The sequence below is a fragment of the Elephantulus edwardii genome, unplaced genomic scaffold (genome assembly GCF_000299155.1).
Source record: "Elephantulus edwardii isolate Elephantulus edwardi_28Jun2011 unplaced genomic scaffold, EleEdw1.0 scaffold00221, whole genome shotgun sequence".
Taxonomy (NCBI): Eukaryota; Metazoa; Chordata; class Mammalia; order Macroscelidea; family Macroscelididae; genus Elephantulus; species Elephantulus edwardii.
This window is the reverse complement of record NW_006399971.1, coordinates 4,344,008-4,363,803: the sequence shown is the minus strand read 5'-3', so window position 1 is coordinate 4,363,803 and position 19,796 is coordinate 4,344,008. Positions and strand designations below refer to the sequence as shown.

At 40.9% G+C, this 19,796-nt stretch overlaps 1 protein-coding gene across 1 annotated transcript; it reads right to left on the bottom strand.

Annotated features, from left to right (window-relative positions):
• Nucleotides 1-280: 280 nt before the first annotated feature.
• Nucleotides 281-19,384, bottom strand: BTNL9 (butyrophilin-like 9). Its single transcript, XM_006898168.1, has 10 exons — nt 19,282-19,384; nt 17,042-17,395; nt 14,865-15,146; nt 9,901-10,029; nt 9,661-9,693; nt 8,315-8,335; nt 5,667-5,687; nt 5,411-5,437; nt 1,928-1,954; nt 281-906 (listed from the first exon to the last, which is right to left on the bottom strand). The coding sequence occupies exons 1-10, from the start codon at nt 19,382-19,384 to the stop codon at nt 281-283; spliced, it is 1,623 nt and encodes a 540-aa protein (XP_006898230.1).
• Between the last annotated feature and the right edge of the window lie 412 nt (nt 19,385-19,796).

The following is a 19,796-nucleotide window of genomic DNA, read 5'->3' as shown; positions in this document are numbered from 1 at the left end:
CCCTTAAGAGTACCCTGGCTTCCAGCAACATTTTACTCATTTGCTCAATCTTACAATGCACACAAATGGACTAGGGAATTGCCTGTCTTTTTTGAGGAAAAATCATATACAAAGGCAAAGGTCCAATTATTTTTCTTTTCCTGTCTTCTGTGCCAAGACTTTGGGCCCAGAGAACAGTTTGGCAACGGTGCTTCTATTGGCATGTTTGCTCACTCCAGAAAAAGAGAGTGGGCAAAGTCAACACTGAGCATTCAGGAAGCTGCCCAGGATCCAGGAGCCCTCACCACAGGCCCAAGGCAGGGTCTGTGGGATCATAGGGCTGTAACCAGGTGTCATTGTTGTCGTCTTCAAGGATGAAAGTCCCTTTCATGGGCAAGGGACAGATGGTCATGGGATCTGGGGGTTCGTGTCCATCATGGGACCTGGGCCTGAAGTATGCACAGAGTGGTCCTGAGAAGGTGTCCGTAAAGGTGAAGATGTGAGAGCCGTCAGACACGTTGAAGAAGGACAATTTTCCAGCCTCATAGTCTAGGAAGACGCCCACACACCGCGGAGGCACACGCAGGGTGAGTGCCATGCGATGTGAGTCCAGCACGAAGTACTCGCAGCTGTTCCACAGCCCCATCACCCAGTAGCCACAGGCTGGGCTCACGCGCGCGGGGCCCACCTGTGGCACCGTAGCCAGACACACGCCCAGGAGCCAGCGGCTTCTGTGGCCCACGTTCACCTCCCAGTAGGCGCAGCCCTTGGTGAAGCGCTCTCGGCTCAGCACGCACGCCTGCTCTGCACACGTCTCCAAGTTGTCAGCGGCCAGGCCTGGCATCGTTCCGCGGGAGGACACGCTCTTTCCATCCCCAGAAATCACCAGGCTGGGGTGTGCAGAGGCCAGATCCAAGGTCACGTCCGCTGAACAGAAGCACAAGGTTAAGGCCCGGTCGGTTTCTCGGCTCTGGCTTACCTCCTTCCCCCCAAAGGCAAACCTTTCATTTTTCCTGGTGGAGCAGTCAGTGGGGTCACCCTCCCCAGGTGGTGTACGGGTCACCTTCAAGCTTTTCAAACTGGTGAGAGGGTGCCTCTCCCCGCTGCCCCCCTTCTCCATCCCCAGAAATAAGAAGCCTCATGAATGACATATTACAAGCCCTGGAGAGGAGTAATAAGGCAGGAGTGTGAGGATGGAGGCAAGCACTTCTTTCTGGAGCCAAATTACCTCCAAAGAAAGGTGCTCTGGGCTGGTTCTATTCCCAGTTCAGTCCCATAAGCCTGTGTGATCTTGAAATCATCAGTTGGCTCTGATCCTTATATTTACAAGGATTTTAGAATTTTAAAACAGAAGGGTACCTCTGAGTTTATATAATTCAGTGCACTCCAACTTCCCTTCCTCAAGACATATCCAGGGGTAGTATCTTGTCAGAGAAAGAAATTTGACCAGATGGTCTGAAAATACTACATAGACTGTATTCTTCCCTGCAAAAAGGTCCAGAAGGCATCATTCTGCTTGATAGACATGCCCTCTCTCTTCCTCTCATAAAAGTAAAATTCACCGTGTTGGAGTCGATTCAGACTCATAAAGACAATCTATCAGTTTTTAGCCATCAATCTTTATGGGAGTGACTTTTATTTCCCATTGGACAGCTGGTGGATTTAAACCTCTGACTTTTTAACAGTCTGACATGTTATATTGTGTAAGCACATGTGTGTGTACATGGGTATGTGTGCACATATATACCTGCAGGGTGTGTGTGTCATGTTGCATGCATGCATATGGGTGCAAATGTGCCTATGTGACTGTGAAGGAGATCCATGTACTTGGTTTCTGGACAGAGTAATCTGATTCTAATTCTCACATCTCTTTTGTCTGCCTCCCTTTCAAGAGCTGACTAACCCGAGTCACAAAGCAGTGTGAGTCACAATTTCTCTGTTTAGTTACCTGCATGTTTTTGTGCTGCTCTCCATTCTGAAACCAAACAGAAATCTGAGTCAGTAAATGTAAGATCAGAATAGAGATTCAAGATGCATGAGGGTACACAAACTGAACAACTCCTTTCCTACCATGACAACTGGTTTGAATTACACAATTTTCCTAAAAACTTGAGACTTAGTAGGGTAGCTGGGGTCAGCACTAAGGTTATGCCAAGTTTGCATACAGGTTCATTTTTTGTGTGTGTTTTTGCTTATTTTTCAGGAAGAACAGATTGAGCTCATGAGGAAAGAGAATCTATAAGCTGCTATCTTGAGAAATGGAATGAAGATCTCAATCTCTGACTTGCTTGACTCAGTAACCAGGAGGCTCAACTAAGCTGGGTAGTGTTCTAACCACTATATTTTCCCTCAGTGTGCCTCTTTATAAATTGTAATTCTAATTAAAGTGAACAGAAAGGATGTGTTTTCATTCATTCACGGATCCACTTTTTCCTCCTTTCCCCTTCTTCAGTTCACTTTGTAATGCATGTCTGTTCCAGATTGTTAATTGTCACATATATAAGGTCTAATAACAATCTATCCTTTCAGACAGTCCTTCCTTTGACCTATTTCAGTGTAGTGCTTATTATCAAGCCATTCTTTTCTTACTCTCCTCTCTCCTGAATGCACATTTTATTTTTATAACAGTGGTGTATGCAGCATCTGTCCTTTGGTGACTAAGACACTTCCCTTACCATAATATCTTCCAGACTCATCCATGTTGCGTCGTGTTTAACAAGGTGATTATTTTTTAGTACTGTGATGACCCCCACTATGTGATGACCCCCCCTCTTTTTAACAAGAGTCATTCTGAGTAGATTTAGGGTTTCTCTTGTTTTGTTTTGCAAATGTAGTCATGAAACCAAAAAATAGCAAAAGCTATTTTTATTTTTGCATCAGAATGATCAGGATAGCATTTGCATAGAAAAATTGAATTAAAAAAAAAAGAAAAATTGAATTCCATAAGAATGTTGATTCCCTTCATATTCACTTATAACCTCAAAGCAATCACATGTAAGAATATTTTTGAATACTTGTAAAGAAACTTTGAAAATTTATCTTTATATAATTTATTTCTATTTTTTGTGTGTTCTTTATCTTCCATATAATTTATATTTAAAAATATAACCATTAACTTTGAAAAGGGATCAAGGTAGGAAGTCTTAGATACAGTGAAGGGAAAATCTGAAATAAATCTTAGAATCATGAGTAGAGCAAACAGGGGACAATGTTAAAAGTTCCTCACCATAGAAATACTCTTAAAGGGAATAAGTTATTGCACCTGGGAGCTCAGGACAATTTCAGGAAACATTTTATGCCAATTGATATAAATAACAGAGTCCACAAAGACAATGGTCCATATCCTACTTTGGTTAGTAGCAACTGTGGTCTGAAAAGCTTGTGAGCAGCTATCTAAAGGAAAACTATTCCTCTCTCTACATCTGGAGCAAGAAGAGAAAAGAAATCTAAGTCTAAAAGACTAATGGACCACATAAACGTCAGTCCCCGAGACTAGAAGGACTAGTAAAGCATCAAGCTATTGCTGCTAACTGCTCTGAGAGGAATCACAATAGAAGGCTTCCAGTGGAGAAAATTATGGATCAAAACTCAAAATCATAAAAGAAGTCCAGGTTTATGGTCTAACAGAAGCTGGTAGAACCCTAAGAAGACCTCAATCACCTTTCAAATCTGGAATTAAAATCACTCCCATGATTCAACTGTCAGCCAAACAGTAGACAGGTCTGTAAGGTGATTGATGACATCAGGAAGGTAGTTGCTCAGGGATAAAACTTTGAAAGTGGCAAAGCATAAGAAAGAACAAAATGGGAAGCACAGGGAGGAAGTGAGAAGAGTGCTGTTACACTTGAATGTGTTGTAATAAATGTCACAAAACAATGTACCTGAATTGTTGAATGGAGAACCAATTTTCTATGCAAACTTTCACTCAAATAACAATAAAAAGTTAATAGTAATAATTAAGAATGCTCCAAAATCATAAAACAAACCACAGACCAAGGTAACTCTCCCGATAGAGACTAGTGGAATCTCTGAGACTATGGCTGTTAGTCATTCTTCAAAGTTGAAGACGAGCTCACCTCCCTAGCTCTATTGTAAGCCAAACAATAGACAGGTTTATAAGATGAGCAACACCACCAGTGAGATATGCACTCCTTAGAGCAAGCAATTACACCAGAAAGGCAGCATTTACCAAAACCAAAGCTCAAAGGTAGGAAGGGGCAAGAAATAAGGACAAATAAGAATCAGAACCCAGAAAAGAAGTGGGCATATTATTTTTTTGTAGGGATTGCAATCAAGGTCATGAAACAAAATGCATAAATTGCTGAATTAAAAATGAATAGGTTCGGTACACTTTCATCCAAAGCACAATACAAATACCATCAAATTTATTTTATTTATTGATGACTTACCAATACAGAGTCTATGGACAAAGCTAATAGACAACAGTATGGAATTTTCTAAATTTAAAACTAATAGTGGATTAGTATCTATAACATATGTAAGGGACTCCTGTGAATCTATCTTTCTTCCGTGGAGCAGCTGATGGATTAAAACTGCATGCTTTTAGGATTGCAGTGCAGGTTCTTACCATTAGGCCACCAGAGGTGTGTAAACCAAAACTACAATGACCAATTGTGTATTCTCATGAACTGATGGGCTTAGAATCTGGTTCTTACCTGACATGGGCACAAGGACCTCTATGAACTGCTGGTGGGAGGATACTAGCCTTGACTTCTGCCTACCTCCCCATTTCCTTTCTCTGTTACGTAGTGAGTGTCTCTCAAGGACCAGAAATGCCCTTCCTGGGTGGGCAACACAAGATTGTTTACACAGGGCTATAAGGCACCATATTTAGAACTATTCATTTGGAGTTTGTAGGAGTATAATGTTAGTCTTAGTTTGTATGGCTGCCCCTGGAGGGGAAAGGTGGCTAGCTATAATGGAGGAGTCCTCAGCAAGGAGAAATAGACCAGATGGACATATAAGCAAGTGATGAGTGAAAAAGTAAGAAACAGCCTGAGAGTGCAAATATCATTTGCATAAACTAAAATGTATGTGCACAAGATAGAAATTCACATTTACAGGGATATAGAAAAGATATACCAAAGATGTATCTAAGAAGATGGAGGGAGGTATGGAAACAGATCATTACTTACATGAGAATACGCTCATCCCGAACCCAGGAGGACACCAGGAGTCTACGTGATACAATTGTACCACCAGAATTTGAACCAAAGGGATACAGTTTTCTTAGGGATCAGAATAATAGAAAATAGAATAATAGAAAAAGAAAACTTTACCAAGTAACATTAATTAGTGCATGCAATGTGGAAGATTGTGGAATGGAATCAGAATGAAGTGTATTTAATTCAAGTGAGTGTGACAGACTTTAAATGTGGGACAGTGGGAGATAAAATGGTGCTTCACTCACCAGCCTGGCCTTCAGCCCTTCTCCAGTCTGCATCAACCACGGAAAAACATGGGTTAGAATATCAGGAGCAAAAATATTCCTTTCCTACACACATCTTTTGCACCCACCCTCTTCTCCTCCTCCTCCTGTTATCCACACAGCAGCAGGGTGCCAACCTAGACATCCTACCTGGTTGGATACTGAGAAAAAAAATATACATATATAACCAGAGGCTAAAGTTAGACAAGAAGAAATAGTTCTGAGAGAGGTCACTTACCAAGCTCTATCTGAAGCTTCTCTGTAAGCAGAAGACAAGAGGAAAATAATCAGCTTTCAAACTAGTAGAAGCACATCCCCAAGGCAGTCAGGCCACTGGGAAGAAGTGGCCTATTCTTAAACCACTGCTAACTTCGAACTTGAACCCCAAGCTGACATTTATATTGTCCCAATAAAAGAGGCCTCTCTAAGATCCTGTTGTCTTGTTCTGCTGTTTTCGTAAAGAATGACAAACTTTTTTTTTGAGGAAGTACTGAGTGAGTTTGTGTGAGACTCAAGGTCACTTAGTGGGCACATTATTTAAAGTATTGAAAGAAATCACATTAAATTATTTTTCCTGCCTAGCTGCCAAAGACTGAAATATTGCCACTAGAAATACATTTCTTTGATCTTTCGAATTAAGGGTTTATTCAAAGTGGTTTTCCTAGCCATTACTTGACTTGTCTTGTTAGCCTATCACCAGTCCACAAGGGGATTGGTTTGTCTCACCATTAAATTGAGCAAATCCAGCAGCAGAAAGAGGACACGTCACCAACAGCAAAGAAGAGCAAGGAAAAGAATGTAACTCGTCCTTCAGGACCAGAGTAACAGTCATAGCAACCACAGTGGAGAACCAGAGACTTGATAAGAGAAGGAGTGGACCTTGAGACTGCTGCCTGTCATGGACAGAATACACTAAGAACCTTTGTTCAAATTTGTTGGACAACTCAGACAATTTTGAAGAGTGGGTAGAGTAAATATTGGCAGGACTGAGAACTTTCTAACACTGGCCCAAAGCCATGAGGCTCAAGGCTGAGATGCCTGCAAGCACATTTCAGAAGCTGTCCTGCCTGTATTTTGCTACTAACCTGGATTGTATCATGATTCTGTGGGGTCTGTGAGCTAATACATCAGATTTTGGATCCAGCAAAGCAGTAAGATTGGTGTTGAGATGAGTAGAAAGTGGTATTGGGGTGTGGGGGACATGTCTGACATCATGGGAATTGGTTTTGTGCTGTTGAAAAATTGGTAAAAGTAAGATATGGCTGTCCCCACATAATCCTTGCCCTTTTTAGCCTTCTTTTAAAAAGCAAGTGTTTTGGGGAAATACAATGCTGTACTCTAGTTCAGACTAGTGTTAGTGGACTAGACAACTTGCTGTTGTCAGGTCAATTCTGACTCATTGTGACCTGGTGTGCCAATCAGGGCTGCATTCCATGGGATTTTCAAGGTTGTGACCTTTTGGAAACAGATAACTAGGCCTTCTGATTTGCCTTTGGGTGTTTAGAAGCCAGAATGTAACCATTTGTCCCATAAGGAGGACTCCAGTGATTTATTACAGCTGTTTTATTTTTATCCCCAGCAGGACTAGCTTCTTCAACCCTAAGTTTTGTGGGAAGCTTTGCTGGAACAGGCTGGTGGTTCTCCTTCACTCATTGTGGCTTTCTTTCCTACCTCTTCTTCCTCTTGGCTCACTGCCCCCACCCCACCCTTCTATGAGCAAACTTCCACATCCCATAATAGTCAGTTGCTGAGTTCACCTGGGAAGAAAAGTGAGTCTGACAAATTAGTTCTGCTTTCACACAAATTAAATGTGTCACCCTTCTTAGTGATAATTTCATTAAAAAGAGAAAGGTATCTCTTTAAGGAGCTCTTATGGCTTCATGGTAAGAAACTGCACTGCCATCCTGAAGCATGTGGTTCAAATCCACCAGCTGCTCCTCAGGAGAAGAATGAGCAATTTCCCTCCATGTGATTAGTTGGTTCTGAAAACCCTCTGGAGGGTCTGCTATGGGTTGGTTCCAACTTGCTGGTACTCAACAACAACATGTTCTAGGAAGGTGAACCAGAGTGAGTAAAGGTTTAATGGTGGAATTTTAACCGATTTGGATTATTTAGTGGGGAAAAGTTTGATAGATCTGTTGATCTATCAGTTTTGTGTTTGTGACTTGACTCCAATCTGTTGTATCATAGCAATCTTAAAATGACAAGATAAAATTTTCTGTAGGGATTCCTCGGCTGTAATATTTACTGGAAGGAGTCTTGGTTGCACATTGGTGAAGGGTTTGCCTGCTAGCAGAAATATCAGTGGTTCAAACACATCAGCTGCTCAGAAGGAGAAAAGTTCTGGAAATCTGCTCTACTTTATCCTATAGGGTTGCTATTTATCAACAAAGGCAACAGGGGGCAGATTACTAGGCCTTTTCCTCTCTAAAACCATCAATATTTTAGTTATCAGTCAAGTACTTAATCATATGTCACCATGGGCCCTTGGTATTGGTTTAGGGTATCCCAAATTACAGTTGATTGGCAGCTGTTTGGGAATAGGCAGCCTATCCTTTCACTGGCTCAGGAGTAGAGAGGTGGGAGGGACAGAAGATGAATTTAAGGTTAGATTTTGGGTGACTCATCTCTCTCCAATTCAAAACCCATTGCTGTGAGTCAGAATTGACTCATAGCTGACTTTCTAGTGGATTTTCAGAGGTTATAAATCATGAAGGAGAAGATTTCCCTTCCTTGGAGTAACTGGCATATTCAGACCACTGGCCTCGAGGTTGACAGCATAACTCCTTACCCACCGGGTCACTAGAGCTCCTGACTACTTCCCAATCACAACTGCACACATACTACAGGCAGCCAGCACTGTGGACACAGCCACTGGGAACTTACCCAGCTCTGCTGTAAGTTTACCTGGAAAAGAAATGAGGAAAACAGAAAAATATCTCAGGTAGCAAACGAATCAGGACATACTGATGAACTCTTGAGACTAATATCAGTGGAGTAGGTGTCACTCTATGCAGTGACTCATGGTGTAACTCTTCACCATGGTCCGTACAGTTGTTGGTGTTGTTATGTGCTGTCATGTCAGAACCAAATCATAGCTGACCCTCCAGTGAGTTCTCAGATGGGAAGAGATTGTCTGTCTTTCCCCTGTCTTTGGGTTGTCAATGCAGCTCCCTCTGGCTAAGCCATCAGAGCTCCCTTGGATCATTTAGCAGTATTTATGATACATTTTAGTAATAATATAATAAATACAGTTGTAAATAATCTAAAAGGAACTCTGGTGACCTGGTGGCAAGAAGTTGCACTGAAGTCCTGAAAGCAAATGGTTCAAGACCCCCAGGTCCTACACGGGAGAAGGATGGGCCATCTGTTCTCCTGCGATTAATTGCCTCTGAAAATCTGCTGAGAGGGTCCACTATGGGTTCATTCTGACTTTACGGTACACAACAACCAAAAATTATCTTAAAGTAATATTTCTTAGACTAAATTAATACTAACAAAATTATTTTGTGAAATCTTTCTGTATTAAATTACATTATTATAATATTATTAGTAACTGAGGGAAAGCCTTTTTACAATTTTCTCCTTTTCTTTTAATTACTATTTCATTCTCAAAATAAGTTCTTTTGTCACAAATGCTAATTACTACTAGAAGCTTTGACAAGATCATTCAGGGCTATAAAAACACTGACAGCAACCAAAACAACAGCAGATGCTTATAGTGTCCTTCAAGTCACAGCATTAATTAGGTAACAATGATAGCTCTGACCAGAGCATGTTAGAATATTCAAAAGGTAAGTAAGAATATACCTTATAGATATATTGGTAAGAAGTTGGGCTTATGAAAAAAATTTTTGCTATTAAACTACAGGGATGTGTTTATTTAAAAATAGTCAACTTCTGCTTAAACATAACAAAACAATGGTGTAAGTTGTTATTTTTGTGCACCCTCTCTGACAGTGCCACCAGTGTGGTCTGCTCTCTCCTGCCTTGCTCATGAAACCACTGAGATCTCATTTCCCCCAAAGTGTATACCGTTCATTCTAGTAGCCCAGCCTGGACACCCAGAGGAGAGGACCCTGAGATGTGAGAAGGAAAAGAGTGAACCTTTTCTGTCCTACTTCCTCTCTTAAGTCTCCTTGGGCCTTCAGTGCTGCTTTATTGACTCAGTACCCTCTTCTTTGGCAGTCAGCGGTGTAAGAAAAATGCATCCCACTCGCTGCCCCTATTACCTTTTTCCTTCTCTGCCTGCTTCTTTAAGTTCTCTGAAAAGAAAAAAGAAAGGGAGGAGTGATGAGAATGCATTTTCTGCTTATTTCCGTCCGCCTTCCAATCTCACCTTCGGGTAAGATGGTGCCTCCATAAGATACTGGCATCCAGTTTCTGCCACAGGCCACCCACTACACCCTTTCCATCTCTTCCCTTCTCAGAAAAGCAGTGCTAGTAGGACTGTCCCAGGACCTCCTTTTTACCTTGAGTTTTCCATTGCTTCTGAAAGAAGTACAGTACCAGTATCGTGAGGAGAGCCAGGAGCAGTGGTAGTATGGCCAGAATCCCAAGGAAAGCTGCTTTCCAGGGGGAAGTTCTAGGTAAAAAAACATCTGAAAAATACCACAAGGGAGTTGTCTTGATTTAGATGACACTTAGCACTAGATGACCAAACTATCTTGGAACCTGCCTGTTGGAAAACATTCTAAGTAGCTTTTGTTTGATTTATTTCTGGGTCACACCATAGAAATCTGTAAAATGGGCATGAGAGTGGCAGCTCCAAGCACTCTTCAGGTAACATAAGTTGGAATAGGAACAGACTTAAACCTGCTGAGCAGAGAAGCAGAGTGCTGCAAACCAAAGAATGCAAAAGAAGACAATTTTGGTAGATCCCTTTCACTCCCCCCATACTATGACTCCTAATCTCTGTTACTTTCTGCCCAATCTTGCCCTATACATGAAGGACACTTGAGCCCAAAATGTTTATGTTTAAAGCCCAGTGGATTACTGCTCTCTACAAGCACTAGGGGAAGCTATTTGTCACCTCGTTACACTTTTTGGAAAATGTCATCACATAACCACAAGTGTACTGACCACAGTTCCCCTTGTTCCTCCCCAAGCTCTCTGTGGAGGAAATATCCTGAGGCAGGATGTATCTAGCATAGTCTGGACAGTGAAAAAAATCTGTTAAAAACAGCACTTAGAGACTCCTGTGGCAATTTGATAGAGCAATAATATGTGTATATTTTATCTAATGATAAAACAACAAATGCTGGCAAGGTTGTGGAGAGACTAAAACCCCTATTCACTGCTGATAGGAGTATAAAATGGTGCAACCACTTATGGAAGGCTGTCTGGCACTTTCTCAAAAAGATGGAAATAAAAAATACCATTTGGCCCAGAAATTCCACTACTAGGAATATACCCTAAAGAAATCAGAGCTGCTACCCAAACAGATATATGCACACCTATGTTTATTGCTTTGTTACTCACAATAGCTAAGAGATGGAAGGAAACACGTGACCATAAACAAGTGAATGGATATAAAAACTATAATATATTCACACAAGGAAATACTACGCAGCACTGAAAAACAAGGAACTCATAAAACATTACATAACATGGATGACCCTAGAGGACAAAATGAGGACATAATAATGAAATATCTCAGTCACAATAGGACAAATACAACATAGCACCACTGTTATAAAACAAGACTGACATGGGGTTGAGGGGTAACTAAGAAAAGAGTGATAAATAATGAACATTGCATTGGAACAGAGGAAGGAAAGAATTCTTTAAAAGACATATATGATTAGGCATTATTTGTATGACAACAGTCTAGACTAAGAGGTGCATAGCAAAGTGGACTGGGAATGGGAGGGGGGTGAAAGAGGAAATTATACAATAATAAATGAATATTTTTTCCAAGTGAAGTGTGGGGGGGTTACGTATAGAGGAAAACGTGCAACAATGAATGAAAGAAAATCCAACTTTTTAGGTAAACTTTCATCAAAATCAGAATAAAAGAATATTGTATAAAATTTTAAAAAAATGTTTTGTTGTATCAAAAGGTTTAAAAAATTTCTTTCACTAATAATGCAGTTTTAAAAATTTTATTTTATTAATTATAATAAACATTTACAGAGATTTTGGATTTCCATTCATTCACTGTTGCAACCAATAATGCATTTTGACTGCTGAAGGAAAATGAATATGCTCTGGTGGCATAGTTCACAGTGTGTTGCTGTCAACCAAAAGGTCATGCATCTCTGGCAGTTGGAATCCACCAGAGGATGATGGCACTCCAAGATTGGAGTTGGCTAAAATTGAGTAAAAAAACAGAATTGAAAAAAGAAAAAACCCAAATCAAAAACACACACAAAAGACCAGAATTGACTCAATGGCAGTAGATGAGTAATTGAGTGTACAAAAGTATAGAATCACAATGTACTGCTTGTTCTGTCACCAAGGCTAGTTGCCAAGCACTGCTCTGTGAGTGAGTCAGGGTGTCAGGGTTCATTGCCTCCCAGAGTTTATCATCATTATCACTCTCCATTTTGCCCTCTGCTCTTTGTCCTTACTGCCTCTTTCTTGCTGTTGTTCCCCACAAACTCTGTTAAGGTAAATACAAATCTAAGAAGGAAAGAAAAACCTCCTAAAGCCAAGCCTCAAATTTTCCCACGTGCAAAAAGGAAAAGAAACACCCCTCTCTTTTCTTAGAGTGTTTCCGCAAAACATGATGTTTTTCTCATACCCTTTGTGAAATGGCTGTAAATCCTTTTAAATCTCTTGCCAATTTTACAACCCAGGAATGTCTTTTCCACAAGCACTTTCTAGTCATGTTTTTTGAATGTAAACATTAAGGAAGATAGTGCCCTTATCTTCCTGTCCTTGGAATTTGACTTAGTTGCCTACCTCCAAGTTGTAAGGACCAGCTTATCACAGAGATCTGTAATTGGTTGTATCTTCCTAGCTGAATAAAAAAGTGATTTCTTTCTGTTCTATTATTTTAACTTTTGATTTGGGTTGATGTGAAAAATAAATTGGGTTTGCTTTCAAGACTTAAAACAATTAGAACCATGTATATTAAGCAATAGAAGTTCATTCTGTACCATTCTAGAGTGCCTCATAGCAAGACTTTGACACAGATAATGTTTGTTGTTGTTATGTGTCTTCCAGTCATAGTGACCTTATGTACAACAGCCCTGAAACCTGTTCTATCCTGTGCCAACTTTATTGTCTCTGACACACCTAACCTCATTACCTCAGTCACTGTATCAATCCATCTTCCTTTCCCCCCCTCCCCCCACCCCGTCCCTCCTCCCTTCCAAGCATGACATCCCTCTCCAAGAACCAGTCCCTCCTTGCAACATGCTCAAAGTATGCCAGATGAAGCCTCAGAATCCTTGACTCCAAGGAGCAGGCTGGCTTCACCCTCTCTAGGAAGAAACTGTTTGTTCTCTTGGCAGTCCATTCAAAACTCTTCTCCAGCACCACAGCTCAAAGTCATCAATTCTCTCTCTCATCCCTAGTCATTGTCCTGCTCTCTAATGCATAGCAAGCAACTGTGAATACTATGGCCTGGATCAGGCACACCTTAGTCTGCAGACTGATATCGTTGCTCTTGAGTACTCTGGAGAGGTCCCTGACAGCTGACTTTTCCACTGCAATTTGTCTCTTGGTTTCCTGGCTGCTGGTACCAACAGTGTTGATTGTGGAGCCAAGCAAGCTAACAGCTGTTGACAATTTCAATCTCTTCACCATCCATCAAGATGCTGCCAATTGGCCCAGTGATGAGAATCTTTGTTTTCTTGATGTTGAGCTTCAATCCATAGTGAAGGATGCAGTCCTTGATCTGCAACAAATGATTCAGGTCAACCTCAGTTTCAGCAAGCAGGGTTGTGTCATCTGCAACAACTCAGGTTGTTGATGAATCTTCCTCAAATCCTGATGCCACATTTCTCCTCATACAGCCCAGCCTCCTAGATGATCTGTTCTGCATGTGGATTGAAAAGATATGGAAACAGAATACATTTCTGGTGGACACTCTTCCTGGTTTTGAACCATGCAATGTCTCCTTGCTCTGTTCTGATGACTGCTTCCTGGTCCAAGTATGTTTCGTATAAGCACAATCTAATGTTCCGGGAGTTCCATTCTTTTCAGAGTCAGCCACAGTTTGTTGTGATCCACACAGTCAAATGCCTTTGCATAGCCAATGATTCCTCTGGTATTCTCTACTTTCAGTCAAGATCCATCTAACATTAGCTATAAATTCCTTAGAGGTAACCACTCCCAGAACATAAATAATGGTCATAATAAAAGCCTTTCCTTTCTTTAGTATTTTGCTTCTCAAGTGATATCCCTAAGTGATGGGGTTTTGATGTGCATACTTTTCAATTTTGTATAGATAGGATCATACTGTGTGTGTCTTTTTTGTATCTTCTGTCACCTAACATCATATTTGTGATATTCATGCATGTTGATGTGTACAGTTGTTTATTCATTTTCATTGTTGTATAATTCTCCGTTGTATTCATGTCTTTTAAATCTAAATGCATCCTGCCATTCCTTAGCACTCATCATCCTTTTTCTCTGTGGTATTCAGCACCTTCTAAAATATGATCCCATTTACTCACTATGCCTATTGAGAATAAGTACTTGAGGACGTTTTGGGGCACGTTGTAGGTGCTCACAAAACACTGCTTAAAGATGAGCCTTCTCCTCCAGTGTGATTTACTGCCTTTGACAACCTGCTAGAGGGTCACCTATGAGTTGGTTCCAACTGGATGGCACACAATACAACAACAACAACAACAACAAAAAAAGATATTAGGAACAAGTAGGTGCTCATGAGGAGTTCCTAGGTGGTACAAATGGTCTGCACGCTCAGCTGCTAAATAAAAGACTGAAACGTACATCAGAAGAGAGATCTGGTGATCTACTTGTGAAACTTAGTCATTGAAAATACATATAGAGTCACCTGAACTGGAGTTGACTCAATGGCAATGGCTCATTAAGCTCTCTGGATAACTTCTTATGAGTAGAGATCATGGAATTTGAGGCATGGCCTTTGTTATTTTTTAAGCCATTCCTCCTGTTCCACTTGCTGTGTGGATTGTCAGTTGTGCTCTTAGTGGGCTTCAAAAATGCAAAACTCATTACTGTTGAATCGGAACCAACTCACAGCTGACCTTCCAACCAGGTTTTCAGAGTCTGTAATGGGACAGGAGACTGCACATCTTTCTCCCACCAAGTAGCTGGTAGATCCAAACTGCCTGCATTGAGGTCGCCATCACTTGATCACAGAACTCCTTACTAGACTTAGTTGCAGATATTTTCAGGTGTGAAGCCTAGCATACCTCCAATGCTGGTCATTGTGTCTTGACAGAAAATAAATACAATAAACATAGATAACTAGAAAGATGAGGTTGACTGGGCCACTGACCTGCTATCTGGATCACGAAGTCTTTTTCCTGAACGAGCAGAGGGTTCTGAATGGAACAGGACACATTGCTCTGGATTCTTTCTTGGAGGATCATAGATGTTTTCAGACTGAATAGACCCTGGGCATCCTGGATGATGTCTTCAGCCTCAGAAGACAGACACTGTCCATTATGGTCTCTCCATTGAACCTTGGGCTTAGGGTACCAACCACTGGAGGTGCACCTCAGGTGAATGCCTCCGTCCTTGAAGCCTTCAAGGGAGATATGAGGGTCTGAGCCCAATCCTGAAAAAGGAAGACATAATGAGAAAGATCAGGTTCCTTTCCAGAAGTCAGTGAAGCCCATGCAGCCATTCACTATTTATCTTCACCGTCTGGCAGCACCCACCCATGGACTGTAAACAACAACCAAGAACAGTGGTGGCAAGTGGGTACTACCCCAAGGGACAGGTGAAAATATGGAGTGGGACATTTGTTGAGAAAGTGCTACTGGGCTTTAGTCCTAAACTGTAAGGGAAAGAACAAAGACTTGCCCCACCCCAAATTCTTGTAGAGTGTCTCCTCTTTTCTTGGATGTCCCAGACCTTACTTGGTGTAGTGTCATCTACACCCCATTGTCTCTACTGTCTATCCTTGTGGAGTTAGTACCACTTAAAATTTGTAAGGAAGTAATTTATTCAAATATCAGTACTGTACAAAATGTATCTTCAGGAACATCTTACATCCTTCTCCACTCGTTACATCCCATTCTTTCTGTCTCTTTAGGAAATCAGTTTCATTAATTTTAATCTTATCTTTCTTGTGTTTGTATTTTAAAGAGTTTACACATTATAGAACCTCTTTCACATATATTATTTTCTTCTTAATTAACAAAATATACCATTAAATCCCTTCACATCAATTTAAACAGCGTCACTTCTTTTTTTCTTTACTAAATTGTACAGTGCTTCATTATATAGATATGCCATATTTGGCTCCTGTGTTTTGACATTTAGGCTGTTAGCAGTATTTTGCCATTACAAACAATGCTACAAAGATGAAGTTTTTTTTGTGTGTATGCTTTTCCTTTCTTATTGTTGGAGATATGCCTTCAGGTTAAATTACTAGAGGTGATTTGCCATCTAAATGTAGATGTATAGATAGTTTTATTAACTACTACCAAATGTCCTCCCCTGGAGTGTCATAATTTTTTATTGCTATTATTATTAATTTCAATAAAAATTTACATAGACTTTGGATTTCCATTCATTCATTGTTGCATTTTTCTCACCTCCCCACCCTTCCCCCAGTACACTCCCCTCTTGGAAAAGTAAAAGAAAAATTCTTTCATTGTTTTACAAACCCTCCCCCAGGTCCACTCCACCATGTAGCCTTCACTCTAGACTCCCATCATGACAAAAATACCTGATCACATATCCCTTTTCTTTTGAACACTACCAACAATGTAGGAGAGGAACTGCTTCCTTTCAGCTTTCCAAGGGAGCAAATGATCTAACTTTGGGATTTTTGCCAGCAAATTTGATAGCTAAAATATAGTATACCATGTGTCTTAAAATTTGCCTTTCTCTCCTTATGAATAAATGCTGTCACTTTTCCCTAGTTTTAGAACCATTTTAGTGGACTCTTCATATATCTTGCCCATTTTTTAATGCACCTTTTCTTAATTGCCTAGTGGCCTCAATGGTAAGGTGTTGCACTGTCAGCCCTAAGTCACATGTTTCAAATTCACCAACTGCTTCACAGGAGAAAGATAGACAATCTCCTCCCTTGTGATTTATAACTTTGAAAAACCCAATGGAAGCTTAGCTATGAGTTGGTTTTGACTAGGCAGCATTATCTATCTATCTATCTATCTATCTATCTATCTATCTATCTATCTATCTATCATCTATCTATCATGGTGTTGTTTTGTGTGGTCAAGTTGGAACTGACACACAGCTGACCCTCCAGTGGGATTCAAGGCTCTAAATTGCACAGAAGGAGATATCTCATCTTTCTCTTGCAAATAGGCCACCTTTAGGCTAGCAGTGCAACTCTATATGGACCACCATCAGAGCTCCATATAGAAATGTAAATTAGGAATATTTACTTGGTTTGTGATTCTATACATACGCAAGTGTGGAAGCTCTACTCAAACAGATCCTTTCTCCTGTTGTAGTGAGACCAGCCAAGTTACCCACCTGCTACCTCCAACTCCCATACGGCTTCCCCAGCAAAGCTGCTGGAGCTGAAGCGGCATCCATAGCTGCCCTCATCAGAAGGGACGATGCTGTGGAGCTGCAGGCTCACACTTCCGTCCCTGATGTCATCCTTGATGAATGTAGTTCTGTTCTGAAACTCTGCCATCTGCCTGTGGGAGAGCTCCTGCTGCTCCTGGTACACGTGGACCACGTCAGAGGTTCGGCTCCGAAACCAGAGGATTTCCATGTGCTCGGCATCCAGGTAGGGAGACAGGTGGCATGAGAACTCCACTTCTTCCCCGACAAGGGCCAGAAAGGGGTCCTCAGGGCCTATCACCTTTACTTCCTCTAGGACTGAGAAACATGACAATCGCCAAAATCAACACACATCAAATAACACTTTTTTTGGTTACATTCTTTCTGATAAACTATTCCAATGACTAAAAGAAAACTTCCCAAAGGACAACTGGACAGGTTTCTTGGGATAAGTATTGCTTTATAAAAATAAGTGTAGTAGATTTAAAAATTCCCAAGGATCATTGTAAGCAGATACATGGATGGTGTTGCCTAGAGTATTGGTTTGGGCCAACTAGCTTTAACTACTATTTTGTAGACAGCTACGCAAATTTTCTTATGGTCAAGATAGTGAATAAAATGAAAAGTTGCTGAAATAGAATCATTGTAATAAAAAGCAAGTTTTAAACACTATGTGTTCTACTAAACAAATCTTATTCGATGTTAAGCATATTTAGTTACACAGATATGTAGAAAAAAATATCTGAAAGGAGATATAACAAATTGTTGATGGTGCTAATTTCCATACAACTCAAATAAAAATTTTATTATTTTTGTTTGTCAGATTTTCCAAGTTTTTAAAATAAGGCACACGTACTGTTTCTGTAATAATAGAATGTATGGACGTCAATCTATGTGAGCTCCTTGCTTCATGGGTTTCCCTATGGAAACATAGCCTGCAAGATTTTGTTTATCATGAACTTTAATGTGATTGTTCTCAGAAGTGATGTCTCCACATGGCATCTCTGCTCCTGCCAAGCCAATCAGTTTTCTGCAATTGTATAAGAGCTACTGGTCCCTGGTATTATTCATCTGCTTAAGCTGTTCTGTGCCATTCATTATGCTTTCATTTCCTTCTCTCTGACCATCTCTCCTTTCTTAGAGATTTAACTGAAATGTCATCCCCAAAGTTTCCTCTTCACTAGTTTGTTTTTTCTTATCCTTCACTTTGCTCCAAAATGTAGAAGCACTGTTATGTACTCATACATATTGCTACACACCAGATGAAATTCCTATACCCTTCCTATCAACTTCCTATCAACTAGGCTTTCTCTAGCAGTCTCCCCTAAACACACCTGATGCATAGCCCTCTCCATGGACACACCCTGATTTGGTTTACCTTCTATCTCTCATCTTCCTGGAGAATGTACATTCTCCCAGAGCTAGTTTGAACAATAACTCCTCTCAGTGGGTCTCTTGGCACTTAGAAAAACAAACAAACAAACACAAAAAACAATGCTCCCCAAATCCTTGAATGTGGTTCTCTTGCAGCCTTGCTTATACAGTTGTACAGCCATTTATGTCATGTCCAGCCCCCTACTTTGACTGTAAACTGCTTAACACGTTGCCGCACTTTAATTGATGACAGTGCTTAGAAACGCCCCCCCCCCCTTTTTTTTGGTCGCTGTATTATCATCATTTGCAGCAACGTGTTAAGGACCTAGGTAGTGCCTCCATCAACCAATTGCCCCTGGTTTCCAGCCCGGGGGATTAAGGACCAGTGTTTTCATAATTAATTTATACCCTCTGTTGGCTGCTTCTTTAAGAGATGGTTGTACTAAGATTCTTCTTGCTCCTCAAAAGTTACTGTGAAGGGTTGGAATAAAAATATTTACCAACTGAACTGATTGAGCATAAACACTGATTAATGGATCTTCTGACACCTTCCTGCTATGCCTTCATTGATGTCTAGTAACTTGGAATTGTGGAGAAGTGGAGATACTGGTGGATAGAGTAATAGTTGTAGAGCACTAAGAGGCTATATAATACTCAAAGGAAGTTTAGACAATTTAACAATTGGGATGGAAACCTTTGTGTATTTTAGCCATGGATGCAGCCTAGTGCTAAATTATCTCTGCCTTGGCTGCAGCTGGGCATGGAGAGACAGAAGCTGAGATTCTTAAATCTTGACTGGACAGGGTGCAGATATGACATACCATCTGAGCCCAGATGCGCAGGAACAATGAGGATGAGGAGGTGGGTAAGGAAGAAGAGTCCATTGGGCAGAGATCTGGGCTGTGAGAAGTCCAGAGAAATCAGAAAGTCCATCGTCTCCTGCCAGCAGCGGTGATCACCTAGAGGGCAACAAAGAGATGCAGAGTGACATGGAGGCATGAGACTGCAGCCTGCAAGACCTGAGATCTGTCCTTGCCTCAACTATTTTCTTTCTTGAGTTCCTTACCAGTCCTTAGTTTCTTTTGCAATTTGGCTGAATGTGGAAGTTGCTTCTAATTTTACCAGGCAGCACTGTTAATAGCTTTGATGGCCTTGTTCAGACTCACAGAGCTTCAAGGCCCCAGAGGAAGTGGTTTTGAAATGAGTATTGTTTCCAGCCAGGAACAGACTCGTGTGCTATGGAGGGAGGGGACTGTGGAGCCAGCAGTGCCACCCTCTTTTTGGGTTAGTGATATTTCTCAAACAAAGGAAAATCTCTGGGGAATCTCAGATGCATTTTTATTCT